This window comes from Antedon bifida, chromosome 7 (genome assembly GCF_963402885.1).
Source record: "Antedon bifida chromosome 7, ecAntBifi1.1, whole genome shotgun sequence".
NCBI classification, from domain to species: Eukaryota; Metazoa; Echinodermata; class Crinoidea; order Comatulida; family Antedonidae; genus Antedon; species Antedon bifida.
In genome coordinates, this window is record NC_136232.1 from 11,610,156 (window position 1) to 11,628,145 (window position 17,990).

The 17,990-nt window shown below is 32.4% G+C and overlaps 2 protein-coding genes across 4 annotated transcripts; one reads left to right on the forward strand and one right to left on the reverse strand.

The window, feature by feature from the left end:
* Positions 1-302: 302 nt before the first annotated feature.
* LOC144847569 (uncharacterized) lies at positions 303-13,358 on the reverse strand. Of its 3 annotated transcripts, none has more exons than XM_078703999.1 (21): positions 13,239-13,358; positions 12,591-12,705; positions 12,058-12,166; positions 10,923-11,173; positions 10,663-10,763; positions 10,058-10,200; positions 9,314-9,650; positions 8,601-8,831; positions 7,974-8,092; positions 7,152-7,365; positions 6,347-6,520; positions 6,058-6,159; positions 5,629-5,941; positions 5,137-5,253; positions 4,202-4,423; positions 3,622-3,707; positions 3,201-3,377; positions 2,684-2,846; positions 2,290-2,361; positions 1,873-2,014; positions 303-1,084 (listed from the first exon to the last, which is right to left on the reverse strand). In XM_078703999.1, exons 1-21 carry the CDS (start codon positions 13,261-13,263, stop codon positions 956-958), a joined length of 3,342 nt encoding a protein of 1,113 aa, XP_078560125.1. In that variant the 5' UTR covers positions 13,264-13,358; the 3' UTR covers positions 303-955. The 3 variants fall into 3 exon arrangements, with proteins under 3 accessions (XP_078560125.1, XP_078560126.1, XP_078560124.1); XM_078704000.1 differs by having other exon boundaries at positions 7,974-8,083; positions 10,058-10,203; XM_078703998.1 differs by having other exon boundaries at positions 10,058-10,203.
* A 118-nt stretch (positions 13,359-13,476) lies between these two features.
* LOC144848156 (U3 small nucleolar RNA-associated protein 14 homolog A-like) lies at positions 13,477-17,760 on the forward strand. Its single transcript, XM_078704850.1, has 7 exons — positions 13,477-13,560; positions 13,795-13,846; positions 14,115-14,182; positions 14,494-14,707; positions 14,936-15,089; positions 15,472-15,596; positions 16,653-17,760. The coding sequence occupies exons 1-7, from the start codon at positions 13,538-13,540 to the stop codon at positions 16,749-16,751; spliced, it is 735 nt and encodes a 244-aa protein (XP_078560976.1). The 5' UTR covers positions 13,477-13,537; the 3' UTR covers positions 16,752-17,760.
* Positions 17,761-17,990: the final 230 nt, after the last annotated feature.

Sequence of the window (17,990 nt, forward strand, 5' to 3'; positions counted from 1 at the left end):
TATTAGTACAGTAATATTAATAATAGTATGTACATTTTCGAACAGAGGGTGTAAAAACAATAAATGGAACAGCCAGGTTGTCCCAAGTATATTTTAATATTCAAAGCGTAAAATTTGAATAACTGATATCATTTTTAGAACAGATTTTTAAAGCAATACAGTAGCAATTTTAGTTTAGTTTAGCCTAAATCAATGAGCAAGGAAAATAATGGGTTGACTTGCTTACTTTTGCGAGATGCCTCTCATCACAAAACAAAGTTACAATGACTAAGAACAACAAAATACAAGTGAACATTTCCAAATATTGTTTTAACTGTATAATTTATTATAACATTATTAATACTGTACACGTTATCAGGAAAGCTCCAAACACAAAGAGTATAGGTATGTCAAAAATAAGCCCACTGTGCACCAAGTGTTTGGAAATACAACATTTGAACTAATGTACTTTTAGGAACAACAATGAAACAAAAATAAGTAATAAATGCATAGAGTATTTTACATGGTATTGTTTACATATAAACATAAACTAAATCTGGTTGATGCAAGAAGAATTGTGAACAGAAGTTTGATTTTTCATTTAAAACTCGTTGTTTTGAAACATACTAAAAAATAACATAGTAATGTGATAATATAACATTTACATCACTGGACGCAGACGATAATTTAGCTTCAAATAAAAATAGCACATAATAATGCCCAAACAGCATTTTATAGCAGTAGTAAACTTAATGCGACATAGATATCTGACTTGCTATACATAGAAGCTATATACCACTATAAAACACTGAACAATACCCTAAGTCGTGGTAAAGGAAAATACAAAATAACATAATTTAAGTAAACATAATATAAAAATATCATTGAAACATCAACAAGTGTTCAATATAATACTGCATCCTGTGTATCCTATTCATATTTAATTCTGCCACCACTTCTGCCACCGTCTTCGTGGTCACCTCTTGTTTTGTTCGCTTAGTTGCGTTATAAGCTTCTTTATTTCATCTCTCTTGCAACTGACTTTGTCTTCTGCGAACCATTCAGACAAACCTCGTAAAGGACTGCTGTAGTTATTAATAGGCAGCTAGAACAAACAAGACACATCATTACATATCACAATTACACGTATTTATGGATAATTTTTATATGGTAAAGTTTGGTTCATTATTAATAATATATTGAGATTTAAATATTTTTCTAAATGGACGATTTGACAATAAACTAGACATTTAATAACAGATAATGATTTTGATTTTTAAAAAAAAAGAAGTATAACAACGAATTTTATTGAGATTTAAATATTTTTCTAAATGAACAACTTGACACTAAACTAGACATTTAATAACAGAATTATTTTGATTTAAAAAAAAAGAAGTAAAACAACAGATTTTAAGCCATATTGTATTCATTGGTAGCTGTTGTATTTCTATTTTGAATTTTACCGATTTGTAAAGCATACTTTTTAGCTTATAAATGTATCTAATAATATTATCAACTTTATTTTAAAAATGGATGCAACACCAGATTGGTGTTTTTTATGTCATATAAATCAACAGAAACAGAATAAATTCTAAACAGCCCGGTGATGTACTGAAAATTTGTTAGTAATTAATTTGAAATGATAAAGATTTTTTTATTTTGTTTCATATTCGTATTTAATGTTATATCATGGGGTGGGTCAAACTTAATGTCTTTCTGACTTATATGACCCTCCTCCCACATGATTACTTCATTGTATTTATTATCCTGTATGTTATTGTGTATTGTGGAAATAAATCGAATTGAAAAAAGATGAGAAAATCTGTGAGAATGAGTAAAAGCCACCCCAACCGAGATTCGAACCTAGAACCTTCTGTAATATAATATACTTACTGTAAAAAATGACTCGACATACTGCAGAAGATAAACGCCACAGTCATGATAGTTGCTCTGTTGTGGGACGTCAGGCTGCATTCCTTTGAAGTCAAAGTCACGCTTTTTACCCTTTCTGATTTTCCATTCAACTGTTAGATACCTACCAAAAGAAAGGCAATATAAAATGAAACTTATGGGGTTCTAAAGCTCTGTGATGTGTCCAAATATGGTAGTGATAGGACATCATCATGTCCATATATGGGCACATCACATTTTGTTGTCATACAATAGTGTAGACAGAGCCTAACTTTTATTTTTGACTTTAGGAACTTTGTTATTACACCAGATATTTTGGCAGAGTTTACCTCAAAACTAGTCAACATTCTTGTTGGTACGGTAAACAGATTTAAATTCTGTAGGAATTGATTTACTTACTCTTTCAATTTGTTTATACAAGTGTTTCTCTTCGATGTTCCCTTAAGTGAATCAAAGATTAAAATACATGGTCTGAAAGAAATACAGCAACAATAAATTATGGCATTTGTAAAAATGATGTCGATCAGAAATACTTTATTAGCATTTAAATTATATTCTTCCAAATCAAATTGTTAGACATTGAACTTGTTGTCCCAGACACGTCCCTCACTTTATAATATTGTCAAATCTCACATAACATGGTTTTTTTTATAGAAAGCCTTTTTTACTCCCTGTTTGTATGCAAAATTTTTTCGCATTATAACATGGTTTTTGGTAAGGCTTTTTACTCACTGTTTGAATTCAACATTTTGTAGCATTATAACATGATTTCTGGTAAGGCTTTTATACTCACTGTTTGAATTCATAGGACTGATGAGTATGGAATACATTGTTAGCAGTGTCTAGTTTCTTGTTAGTTTTGATTGGTTCTTGAATATTAGCAGGACTCGTAACTCGATCCTGTTCTGCAGTTTCAGTTGAATTCCTGTTGCTTTCACTCCCTCTGTTCTTACAATCTTTTATTAAAAAATCACATACTTGTCATATTAGGTGTATACAGTTTGAAATAACATTTAAAATAGAACATTAGTTATTTAGTTAATAATGTCATGCAGTTTATGGCTTTTATGTTGTAAAGGTGATTTACATTTATGTGAAGTATTAAACATTAAATACTTTGACAAAATTAAACTAGTTTGACAAAAAAATGTGAGGTGTTCAAATATGATAGTGGTATGCCAAAATACGGTAGTGATATGACGTCATCGTGTCCATATATGGGCACATCACATTTTTTGTCACATAAAGTTTGATAGTGTAGACAGAGCTAAGGTCTGCTTGAAAAATGTAGTGTACATTAGATAAACTACCTTCTTCTTTACTGTTGTTTTGTTTGCCATCCTCTTCCACCGATTCAGCATTTTCTTCCATTTTCTCTTCTTCATTGTTTGATTCCTCGGTTTCCTCCTCGGTTGAGAGACTCGAACTGATCACTTCAGGATTATCAGATTCACTTGTGTCAGTAATACTGATAGTAGTTAAAGACGCTATGGAGAAAGAAAAGCAAAATCTTTAATCACACTATTCTACCTACTGATCGGTATCTGTATATATGTATAAATAAAAACAATCTTTATTGTCAGTTGTTTACGCATATTTCGTCTAATTTACTGTACTGTATCACAAAATTATATAATATTTATATAAAGCAATAATAGTTTCAAATTGGAGGTTCCTCCATGTTAAAACATATTACTAGTGGTGATGCAGTATATACAATTTTTTTTGTACCTGATTGTTGGATATTGCTGTGTACATCAATCATGGCAGGCTTAACTAGACCAGGGAAACAAACAACAGCAACATACCAATGAGCACTGTAAAAAAATGTTTCAATAAATAAACTTTTAATCTAAAACTTCTACTTTAGATTTAAGAGTGAGTAAACAACTTTTGTATATGCAAAAAACCACAACCATGACTAAATCTGGGACTTGGTAGTTAAATAAAGTTAAACTACTTTAAAAAAAATCAAATTCAGGACCGACAATCGGTAGGTTGTAGCCGGGAACATGTGTTGAGGTAAGAGGCGAGGGCAAACATCCCTGCATGCGCACAGTGAAGGTTGGTTCCCACTAGAACGCAATGATGTATCGACGCAAAGTGTTGCATTGCGTAATCACAAGTGGAAACCGACGACGCAATAGTGCTGCAAACATCACAGATTTGATTTCACCCAGGCGGGGGCAAACACAATTATTGGAAGGGCATTTTCTTACGTTGCGTAGGTTGCGTTACGTATCTAGGGGGAACCAAGCTTGAATAAACATGATAATTTGTTCGTCGCAAATTGAAAACTCCCTCTCATTACCTTTCATTAACTGGAATAACAATGAAGTCTTTCTGGAAGAGGTCGATGTTTCTCGTCCATGACTTCACATGACTGTGTCTTCTTTCTGGTACTGACTTATGTGGTCCTAATTCAAATTTAGACAATGTATTTACACGCTTTGACAGACGTTTATAAAAGAACGAACTGAAAATGTGAGTTCGCTCTCTGACTTCCTCACTGAGAACCTCGTGCAAGAGATACCTGAATGTAAATAATAAAACAAATATCAAATAAACTTTGAAACAATTTACTTTTAACTTTTGTTGTACCATACATATCATTAACAAATATATTAAAAAAATACAAAGGCAAATTACTGAAAAAATGACAATGCTGTGGGTATCAGTGGCTGGATATCAATGGAGATACAAATAAAATAAGCACTGAAAAAATGACAATGCTGTGAGTATCAGTGGCTGGATATCAATGGAGATACAAATAAAATAAGCACTGAAAAAATGACAATGCTGTGACTATCAGTGTCTGGATCTCAATGGAGATACAAAATAAAATAAGCACTGAAAAAATGACAATGCTATGGGTATCAGTGGCTGGATATCAATGGAGAAAAAAAAGCGAAAAGGTAAATCAAAACGATAAAGTAAAACAGCCAACTAATATATTGTATATATATATTATGTTAAACTCATTTTTTTCAAAAATGGACACAAGCCCTTTTGCATATCAGCTCTTCATATATTAATAAAGTACTGTTTCAAACATCCCTTCACAAGTTTTTGATTTCTGGAATTTCCTCCTCTTAATCTCCTCTATTTATACTGATCATAGTCAATAGAAAGTAAATTGACTATGTACTGATTAATGTATTGAGATCCACTGTATGTATATATGACATGAGAGATTTGATTCGATTGCCAAATACAACTAAATTATTAATAATCTATTATTCATACTTCAAGTAAAAGTCGATAATGACATCGTTGATAAATTCCCCATCCTCTAAGCAACTCAAATCTTCACTTGTGACAGAGATTCTTCCCTTGGACTCATTCGGTGGGTAGATCAATTGCCTGCAAAAACAAAATGAAAATCTTTCATCAAAGAAATGAAAATAAGTTGTAGCTTAGCGAATGCTCGCCTACAAATCCTGAGGTTCTGGCAAACGATTATGAGCTGTAAACATTTAAGATATATTGTCCCCCTGAAAAAAATGATTATAAAGTTAATCACTTTGACCAAACATTAGATGTAAAAAAAAATGTAATTTAAAGCAAAAAATAGTCAAATTGTGTATCAGAGAATTGTTTTTGGTTAAATTTAATTGTTTATTTTATCTTTGTATATTGTGAAATTATTATTTTTGGTTTTTTTTTTAAGAAGAAATTTCTAATAATGTTATTATTAAAATAAGTAATAAACAAATGAATGTTAAATTAATCACTTACAAAGGTTGTTGTATTGGTGATGACCTGTTGACTATTGGTGATGACCTGTTGACTCTTGGTGATGACCTGTTGACTATTGGTGATGACCTGTTGACTATTGGTGATGACCTGTTGACTATTGGTGATGACCTGTTGACTCTTAGTGATGACCTGTTGACTATTTGTTGGTCAGATAAACTAGAAGTGGACGTGGACGTAGGCTTATCAGGTTCAAATGTTGATTTTTCTTTCTGAACTTTGACCTCTGTTGTTGGTTTGTATTTTTCTAAAATGTTGTCTATATTGTTTGGTGCTACTTCCAAACATTGCAGATCTTGAAAAGACAAAATAAATCTTTATTTCCCAAATTGTTTGTGGCCTTCAGTTATACTAATGTACTTATGTAAACTTAATGTTCTAATAAAGCAACTAGTACATAATGATTCTTACCCTTATTTGTGACTTGATAAGATTCGATAAGTTTTCTTATTTGTGCAATTTCATTCTCTGTTAATTTGTTGGCATGTATATTGATTGTCTTTTTTGATTGATCTGCAATAAAGTATTTTAATCTTGTATTAACATCTTACATAATATATATTTTAAAATAATGATAAAGAAAAGAAAATTACTATGATCAAGGAAAGGAGGAGTGTGAACACAGACTAATCTTTCATTGTTGTTGTTGTTCACTTTTATATATCTGGCTCTAGGTGACCCAGCACAACTGTATTCTTACCTGAGCTTCCTGGATCGTACCAGCTAGTTTTATTCATCTTTAACCTACTTCTAATATTAAGACCTACAGCTGGAACTGTTTGAAAAAATATAGAGAACTTTGAAGCACATGTGTAATATACGCACGACACCAAATCAACTGTCTTCAGCTCTAGTTGCATAAGTGACAAGGTATCTGTAAGAATTAAAGATTCAAGAAATGTTATTGGTCCATTTAAAATGGAAATTCACTTTGCTAGGCATAGTTAAAACAATATTGAAAAGATCATAGCACGTCAACTGTGTGTAGAAAAAATCTTCTTTGCTATAATTTTTAAACCTTTAGGTATAAAGCTCTGTCTACACTATCAAACTAGTTTGACAAAAAAAGTGTGATGTGCCCAAATGTGGTAGTGATATGACATCATCATGTCCATATATCGGCACATCACATTTGTTTGTCACATAAAGTTTGATAGTGTAGACAGAGCTTTAGACAGAACATCAAAATAGAGGCAACTCAGAATTAATCATGAAAAAAAGGGCTAAAGTTTGTTGCTTAGAAGGCATTTTTACAATGGCAATGTCAAACTTTTAGGTAAAAGACAGAACATAAAAACACATACTCCAAAAATCCATACAGAATTAATCATGAAAAAAGGGCTAAAGTTTGTTGCTTAGTAGGCATTTTTAAAATGGCGATGTCAAGGCAATCTGACAGACTTGCCTCACCCACCGGTAAATAGTAAATAATATAGAGGCACTCCTGTTCCTGCTCCTCTTCCTGTTTTATGTGTTTGACGAATCAAATTTTCTTTTTAACTTACCGTTCAAATTCAAAACTATTTTATTCCATTGAAAGTCAACACTTGTACAAGATGTATATTCTTTGCTTCCAATTCTAACAAGAGTGGCATCGAAGGATACGAATCGTAGACCATTTTGTGCGGTTATATCTGACTTTTCTAGGTTACAATCTGGTAGATCGTCTTTTAGTTTATCCTTTACTTTTTCACTACTTTTACAAGGTAATTCCCCATTCTAAAAACAAAAAAAATGAAGATAATAGAATTCAATACAAATAATAAATGCCATACTCATCCAACAGCAAGTGCAATAGATTGCCAACAAACTATTTTATGTAAGTCTCATTTGAGGCTTAGGAAGTGGAGTTGAAATTAAATGCAAAACAAAAATGTTTTAAAAAAGGTAAATATGCACTAGAAATATTATAGGCAAATTGTGAGCGAGTGTAAATGTGTTAAAAATACAGAATTTGGTTTTAAAGTGCATGATAATGTCATGTTATTAAAAACAAACGCTCATATTGTAACTTGTTTAAAAGCAGCATGTCTGGGCTGACCTAGATAGCTTGTTTACCTGCATACTTCTTTCTAAAAGGAGACAGCCAGACAGTGGCAAGTACTGTACTAATATTGACACAAGAATCATAGACAAATGGAACGCACTAGAGGGGGCAGTCAATACGAGTACTAACTCACTTGCCTCCTGATTCACTTAAAGGTAAGAACACTTAGAGGTAAGAGTTGTTGATTTGCTCTTGGAGAGAGAGGACCTGTTTTGAACTTGAATAAAACACTTAGATCACTGTGTATCTATTTATTACAAGTCATAAGGATAACAATAACCTGGTTTCTCATTTTGTTTTTAACCTTCTTCTTGACAGGTGTATTATAGCCACTTCCACTGTCTGAATCATCCAATCTGTGGTGACTGGTGGGCTTGAGTTCAGAGTAATCTGAAAACACTAAATATGTAAAACAATTCAAATCAATTTATTCTGGATTTTACAATACAGACAATAACACGTACATCACACATGCTAGACCCAGGGACTCCTACAGCGAACTCAATTGATTTTGATGGGACGTCCCAGCCAACAATAGTTGGCGTTAATTCTGTGTTTTAACCTTAATCTTACATTGCAAAAATAGCAAAATTATTGAATTATTAAACTTAATTTAAAATATAGTTGATGCTGATATGAAGTTTGCAGTACACTACATATGTAATTCTAAAAAGAACTGTTGAGTTTCTTAATGTTTTGATCAATATGCTTTAATCGCACTCAGGTGAAGACATCAAAGGATAGTTTAAGACAGCACTCACTCCAAAAAACTATTGTGAGTAATGTTTTACATTACACACACTCTACACTTCTCTAGCTACATTTTTGCAACATGTACATCACTGTATACTTTTGCAATGTGTACATAACTGTAGACTTCCAAAAATAACGTATAAAGAGTACAAACCTGAATCAGATTCCACACTACCATTGCTCTTCTTTTTATGAGAGCCAAATAACGCCGGTGAGTTACCATCGTCAGAATTGACACCATTAATTAACGCCGGTGAACTACAGTCGTCAGAATTGACACCATTAAATACCGCCGATGACCTACAGTCATCAGAATTGACACCATTACTTGTCTCCTCATCTTGACTCATTGGTTCCTCCTCATCACTAGATATTGATATACATACTAGATGGATGCAATATTAAATGTTTACTTGTATGAATAGAAAGATGAAGATGCTTTTCATGAATTCTTTACCTTTTTTGATCAATTTTTAACTAAAATGTATAATATGGCCACATCATTAGACTACTAATTACACTACTAATTACACTACCAATTAAACAAACCATGAAGGAAACATAAAGGAAAGTAAAAAAACACAAGGAAGAACGAAATATTTAAAGGAAAAAACATTGACACAATAACAAACCCTCTAGCCCTAAACAGAAAATAATTGAATGATAGAAAATGTTTGAGAGAGGGAGAGTTTTTTTTTAGTATTTTGACCATACTCTACATTCTCCTTAATTTAATCATTCTTCTTCTGAACCAAATTGGAAATCATTCTGGTTATAACCAGCCTTAAACGTGTACTTTATTTTTAATGAAATCAACTCAAATTAAAACGAAGAAAAGTTGATAAGTGAAACTAAGTAACATATTACCAGGTTGAACAGCTTGTTTTCTAGGCCTCCTTGCTGGGTAGCTCTTTGCTGGTGCCTTTAACCGATACGATTCTTTCCAATTACTAGATGATACTGTAGACGGAGGTGACTGCCGTTTCACCGGCAAATAAACTGTTTTTTTCTTGTTAACAAAAGATTCATTGTTCAAAGTTTTCATTTCTTCTTTTGGCACAGGGATAAGTTTCTGATATTTCTTAACAGAGAAATCACATTTACAGGAATCACATTTTACAAGGCTTCTTGATTTGATTCCACAATGCGCACACAGGGCAAGATTAACGGTATCTGTATCGTCATCATCTTCATTATCATCATCCTGAAATAATAAATAATAATACTAACTTCCATAGAAAAAAAACGACAAAAAAAATGTTTTCACTTATAAAATAACACAATAAATGGTTAAATTCAACCAAAAATCCATTGGCTGGCAGGCAATTTGACGATTTTTTGCTTTAAATTTCATTTTTTTCAGGTAACTAAATTTTGTTTAGATCCAATTTTTGGTAAAATAACTATTATGAAACATTGAAATGGCATATTCCAAAAAAAAAAATTAAAACAATTATTTTTTAGGGGAAAATACATCTTTAACCATAGTGTTACTACAATAGAAAATACAAAAACAGCCAAAACAATTTAACTGTGCTTGTACATAATCACAAAAAAAAAAATATTTCATATAATTTCTACCATCTCGTCATCGGGTGTACATTTTCTTACGTTTTCGGTTGAAAGGATTTCCGTCGTTGAAGCTGGTTCTTTCACTGGACGTGTATAATGGACAATTGTTGGTGGTGTCATTTGAGTTGGTAACGATCTAATAGAATGCTTTCCAGGTATTTTGCTGTTTGCATCATTTGTAGCTGCTGTTTAAAAAACAAAAATAAATTGTATTTGTATTGGTTCACTATAGTTAATCTTTATAGTCACCACTTAGTAGACTTTGTTATTGGTTGAGAACAGGAACACAATTTGACAAAACCAAATTTGATCATTACAACCATTCAGGAAAAATATTCTTTGTTATACACTTATTTGAATAAAAAATACCATATCATAAATCTTTCTTTATATATTTAGTTAAATTGCCAATGATAACCATAAGCGATTTCGTTCACTATCCTTCTTAAAGGTGGCAATCAATCAAACATATACAGTACACAAGATGCTCTATATAAACAAAGTCTTATTACAATTTTTTCGGAGTGGAGTTGTTATTTGTCATTTGAAAAAATCCTGACATGACAGGACTTGGATTGGTAGCCAAGCATCATAACCACCAAGCCACAACTCCACTCCAATGTGATTGGTCATATTGGTCTTACCTGTAAGTTGCTTATGTTGGATGATTTTGAGTAGTTGGGAAGAAGGTATTTGTATCACACCTTGCCTTAAGTCTGCCATGTTTACATTTGTGACATTTGAACTGAAATCAAAACACAGATTGAAGAAAAATATTGAAAAAAATCAAAAGACAATGCAATATCAAATATTGTACTTGACCTAGTAGTACAGCACAGAATATTATGGTACAGTATATTATGGTACAGTATTATATACCAATACAAATCATTTATATACCTACCGTTTTAGTACAATAATTGGTTGGTTTGTCTGTGTAAAGAGAGCTATTTCAGCATTTGTAACTGGGGCTTCTGAACTAGATTGTGTTGTAATGTAGGTCCTCTTCTGGGCTCTTGGTTTAGTGTTTGATAAGATGTTGGACTGGTACGGTTTAAAAGAGGCGGCTACTGTGCTGCCATCTACTTTGGGTAAGTTTGTAGATTGTGGTACTGACAGTTTTGGTATTTTACCTAATTTTTTGCTGTCAAATTCCTTTTGGAGAAGAAAGATTATTTTCAGCATTAAGAATCATTTTTTAAAACCAATTTGAAATTAAATTTCTTAAAGATGTATTGTCCCTTGAAACAAAAAAAAATGAATGTCAAAATATTCTAAATTTAAATTGGCAATATCAAAGTAATATTAAAGTTATTCACTTTAAGTCGAAAATTCGAGCCAAAAACAACAAGTTTACATAATTAACAGGTAAATTAATTTAATTACATTTCTTCTGGAAAATCGTCGCGAGCGAAAGTAAACAAAGATTTCAAACCACGAGTATGCATTATGCATGATGCTAATTAGGATTGTTTACAACTCGTCACAGTTGAGAAGGTGTTTTCACACAAATCTCGAGGAAATTTTTTTTGATTATGCATACAGAGTAGCCAAACAAGCGCGTTGCATTATGATATATGTTTTGATCGAAAACTTTGACTGGAAGTCAAAGTTATTTTTTGAACAAAAAAACGTCTGTATTTCAGTAAAATGATTTTTTTTTTGACTAGTTTTTGGTGAAAGTTAATAACTATTATGATACTTCAAAATGACCCACTTTTTTTCGAAATATTAAAAAAAAATTTTTTTTGGAATTAGTCAAAGGGACAATACATCTTTAAGATCTGTCTACACTATTCAAACTAGTTTGGCAAAGAAAGTGTGATGTGCCCAAATATGGTAGTGATATGAAGTTAGCATGTCCATATATGGGCACATCACATTTTTTTTCACACAAAGACTGAGCTTTATAGGCTATATATTATACAAATTAGTTATCCTGCAAAATACATGGATATAAACCTACAAACTTCATTCAATTTTATGTACAGACATAACTTATAATATAATTATATTAAACTTCAAGAATGAGTACTTACTATAGCACCCTTGTGTTTCCTAGATAATGGTGGTTGAACTACCACATGGCTTGTTCCTGTTTTCGTAAATAAATTCTTATGTTTTTCCTTATCAACAATGATAATATCACTGCAAAAACAATGTGGTTACATATAATATGTTTGTATATGATATATAAAGCCCAAATATCAACAAATTTTATAAATTGTATACACTTAGAAAGTATAATTTGACACTCAATTTTAAAAACATTTTAGAAATTACACACTGTACTATACGATTACATATTTGGTTTAACAGTATTTTGTTTGTATTTTTGCTTTTTTTCACATTTTTTCAAGACACAACTTTGCGCTGATTACTAGCTGCATTATGTGAGTATGTTTCCATACGTGTTTGATCCAAAAAAATGACTGGGCTAATAATGTTCAGCGCTTAGAGGTTTCACAACATTAGGTGTTATATAAATCCATGATATTATTATTTTTAATTGGGTCGTCCAGAATCTATTGTGTTTATATGTTTTTAGATTGGAAATAAACCAAACACATACTCATCATCAATTTCTTCTTCTTCTATTTCGTCAGAGGTTATGTCAGAGGTTATTTCAGAATTTCCGTATGCTGTTACGAAGCCTTGTCCTCTACCAGATTCCTCTGCATCTAAAGCTATTATACAATGATAAGACAATGATCTACTAAAGACCATGACATGATGTGTGATTTGAACTCCAAATTTGAAACAGCACAATGTATTTTTTTTATATATAAAAACCTGTTTCTGTTATTGCATTTATATATAAATATATTATACATATACAAATGTATATTAAAATAATTTACAATTGAATTTATTTTGCTTTTTATTGTTTATGTAAACTAAACAGCATTACCATATATTATAAATTTTATCATTACGATCATATGTTATGTTGATGGAATACAATCTTGTGACGCCTAGGGCCGGCCTAGTCAAGTCTCTAAGCCTTTTTTATATTCTCAGCATGCGCACATGAAACAGGGACGAGCTGTCCAACATTTTCCAGGTATGTCTCTCTCATCTCCACCACACACGCCGTCCATACGCCTGTCCTGCTGTCAACAATTACGGAGTTGGCAGACCAAAACAACAGACAATGGCCTTAATATAATCTCAATAGCATAAGACTGCATTTATAACAATAATTAAGGTTTATTCTTACCAGACAATAGATCGGAATAATTCATTTTCAGTAATGGTGTTTCCAGAACATTTTGAGATGATTATTTTTGGCTAGGCCTACCTAATCTCTCTCGCGCGAGCAATAATTTCCAAAACCTGAAAATAATCTTCTTTTTCGCCAATGTGACGCGTGTAGAGGGCGTTATTGCAGACTCTGCTGCCCCCAACATACTGTCAATCTTAAAAAAGAGGTCAAAGTTTATTTACATTCAACACATGTTTTTCTTTCACGTCGGCATTTAAATTGGAAGCTAGCTGTCTATATTTAGTATTATTTAAATGTTTAATCAAGGTATATTGTGGTAAGACTATTCATCAGTTTTGTTAAAACTGTATAAATCCTAAATGAACTATTTTTTGTTAAAATTAAAGGCTAAAAAAGGTCTAGTAAATAAAAAAGAGGCTACCCTCCCTCCGTTACTCGACCCACCAGCAGGAGGAGGAATGTTCATCCGTCCAGTGTGTGTTAGTCGGTTCGCCCCTTAATATATTTTCCAAAATCAATACTGTAATTTGCAGTCCTTGTTTACTTTCAGGTCAACGACAACTGACTCATCATTAAGGATCAGTGGTAGTGACAATGATGAGGTCTGGAACATTATTCATTATTAATTTAATTAATTAAACAACTTTATTTAGACAAATATTAAAATGTTAAATTTACTTTTTAATACTAATATAGACTAGGGCCTATTAGAATTACACAAAAATAATAATTTTTATTCATTTTGATTTTAACATTCTATAACTTTAAAAAAGACAGTATGTTTAATTATATATTGTTATTGATATTGTAGTTATTGATGAAATAAATTTATAATATAATTTTTGTTTAATATTTATTTATTGTTTTTAGGATGATGTTGATGATGAACAACATAGCAAACTTTTAAAGGCCATCGGATCTCTAGATGGAAAGAAAGGGTTAGTTTCATACACATTTTGATTATACATATTTATAAATGCTTGATGTATAAATAATGAAATTGTTTCTAACATTTCCGTTGTTTTTAGCTGGCTCAAGGTTAAGACTAGATCTTTAAGCTCTGTTCACACTATGTGACAAAACATGTGATGTGCCCATATATGGACACAATGATAACATACCACTACCATATTTGGACACATCACACTTTTTTTGTCAAACTAGTTTGATAGTTTGTTTACTGTGTAGACAGAGCTTTAGTTTAATAACAATTTGATAATATAAATAACTTTTTCATATCTTATTTTAGAAAAAGAGTTCAGCAGAGATCAGAGGCTGTTAAGGAAATATCAGAGTTTACCTTAGCCTCAAAAGATGGCAAATCAAGTCATGTCAGAGTTCATGAGTTGATGGGGACATTAAAGAGTACAACATCACATTCAGAGCTTAAGAAACAACTAATTAATGTTCAAAGAAAAAGTAAAACTTTGTCAGCTTCATTGCCAAAACATGAAGCATTAAAGGTATGGAAACTACACTTAAATACTGTTGAGATTACATGCCTTGTTGGCCAGCTAGAACAGACTCTTGTAATAGATCGAAATGAAACAACAGACGTGGCTTCTATGTACTTACTGCTGCGGAGGCAGTAACCTTTGGCTTTTATTTAGTCAATTCCTAATTAGCATACATAGTTACATGTGTGTGTGTATAGTCACTACAACTCTAACTAAAACTTTACTTATGTGTAGGTTGAACGTAAACTTGCTTATGAAAACACCAGTAATGAGCTCTCAAAATGGCACCAAGCTGTCCAGGCAAATCGAAGAGCCGAACATCTGTCGTTCCCTCTCAACCAATCAACCACCAGCCTTCAAACCACGGACACCTTTGTCAAGAAATTTAAGATGAAATACAAAGAGTATATTTAATTTAACAAAAGAGCATATCACTAAAGCTCTGTCTACACTATCAAAGTTTATTTTACAAAAAAATGTGATGTGACCATGTATGGACTCGATGACATACTGTAATACATCACATTCTCACTCCTGAGGATGATCAAATCATATTGATCAAAACGTAGAGAAACTCAACAGTTCTTTTCAGAACTAATATACATGGTGTACCGCAAAATGTTTATCAACATACATTATATCACTACCATATTTGGGCACATCACACTTGTTTTAGTCAAACTAGTTTAATAGGCAGAGATTTATGTAGCATACATTTGAATAGTGAATTGTTACTAATATTGTGTTTACATTTCAAATTGTTATCTTTTAGCCTGCAACACCACTTGAGGAGGAAATCTATACGTTGTTACACGGCAGTAAACACATGGAAAGACCTGACAAGGAGTTTACACAAGCAGAAGAGGAAGCCCTGAAGGCTATGAGTCTAGAGGAGGTATTTGTTAAACATCTTTACATTTTGAAATATTATAGATGACAGGCCTTGTCTTTTTTAAATTGTAGGTGTGCTACAAATTGCACTCCTCAATACATTCAGGGATGCTGTAGGTGTGCTACAAATTGCACTCCTCAATACATCCAGGGATGCTGTAGGTGTGCTACAAATTGCACTCCTCAATACATCCAGGGATGCTGTAGGTGTGCTACAAATTGCACTCCTCAATACATTCAGGGGTGCTGTAGGTGTGCTACAAATTGCACTCCTCAATACATTCAGGGATGCTGTAGGTGTGCTACAAATTGCACTCCTCAATACATTCAGGGATGCTGTAGGTGTGCTACAAATTGCACTCCTCAATACATTCAGGGGTGCTGTAGGTGTGCTACAAATTGCACTCCTCAATACATTCAGGGATGCTGTAGGTGTGCTACAAATTGCAATCCTCAATACATTCAGGGGTGCTGTAGGTGTGCTACAAATTGCACTCCTCAATACATTCAGGGGTGCTGTAGGTGTGCTACAAATTGCACTCCTCAATACATCCAGGGATGCTGTAGGTGTGCTACAAATTGCACTCCTCAATACATTCAGGGGTGCTGTAGGTGTGCTACAAATTGCACTCCTCAATACATTCAGGGATGCTGTAGGTGTGCCGTTTGTATTTTGGTGTGTAGAAGTTTACCAAATTTAAGTGTGTTATAAATCACACTCCTTAAGGGCAGTTTAGGAGTGTGTTAGGTGAGTGATCTCTCTCGCTCACCTAAAAAAAAAAAGGCCTGCTTAGATGCATGGCAGGATATGCTGGGTGAAACTTGGTTTATTGTATGTTGCCCAGTTTTGACTACATTAGAATAGATCAGCCTGACTGAAAATAAAAATGTTCTATAAAAAAAACTATTATACTTATGTGCCGTCAAATGTTACTGTAGTATGAACATATACAGTACTACCATATTTGGGCACATCACACTTTTTTGTCAAACTAGTTTGATAGTGTAGACAGAGCTTTACAGTATGTTATATGTATTTATATATATATTTTTTCACTAGGCAAAAGCTAGGCGAGCAGAACTACAGAAAGCAAGAGCTTTACAGTCCTACTACGAGTCAAAGTGTAAACGACAGAAAAAGATCAAAAGTAAAAAGTAAGCATATTAAAAGAAAAATGTGTAGAATGATAAATAATGAAATTCTCATTGTGAAGAGCTAGTGTTGCACATTTTCTGGCTGTTTTGATTTAGCTTTTTGCTTATGTGTACTGTATTTCCAATGAGATCCAGCCAATGATTGTCATTAATGTTATTTGTTGTATATTGTTAAGTTTATCCTATTATTTATCACTGTGCTCAAGTATACCAAAATGACTATAGTTGAGAACAGTGTTAAACTGGATCGTACATTAATGTTATTTGTTGTATATTGTTAAGTTTATCCTATTCTTTATGACTGTGCTCAAGTATACCAAATTGACTATAGTTGAGAACAGTGTTAAACTGGATCGTACATTAATGTTATTTGTTGTATATTGTTAAGTTTATCCTATTATTTATCACTGTGCACAAGTATACCAAAATGACTATAGTTGAGAACAGTGTAATAAACGGGATCGTACATTAATGTTATTTGTTATATATTGTTAAGTTTACCCTATTCTTTATCACTGTGCTCAAGTATACCAAAATGACTATAGTTGAGAACAGTGTTAAACTGGATCGTACATTAATTTTATCCTTTGCTTTACTGTGCTTTGATTTGCTGAGCAAGTTTGGTTGCCCCGCCCCCATATGCTGCCTACTAAATTAGGATTCCCTAGCTTTTCTATAAAAATTGAAGTACCCACAATGCACGTTATACGGAAGTCTTAGTCTTGTAAAATACAGACACAATAGTTTTTATCGTATTGTTTTCATTTAAATATCACTAAGATTGTCTTAAACTACAAACAACTAAAACTAGATTTGAACTCGTCACTAAGGACGAGTTAGGTTATCCGCAGCGCAAACCCCACGTGCACGTCATACGTTAGAATATTGCGCACAGAAAAACGATTATGCCATTGTAAAAATGTTAGTGTGCTCTCTATTTTGTGTCACGTCTAAGTATATACACTATATACTGTATACATACTACATAAGTATTTTTATGAGGAGTAATAAAATGTTCCCCAAAAGTTTGCTATCATTTGTTCATTTATTGTTAGTTCTTGATAAACCTTGGTATGATCAGTATGCCTTATTAATCAGGCCGCTCTTGTTTAACAAATTTAAATCAATTTTCCTACCAATCCATACAACATTTTCCCAAACTAGCTGAATTATTAAAAGCTGAATGTACAAGTTTAGGCTGTATTAGAAAAATAAAATTGTGCCACCCAGAATTGTTGTTTTG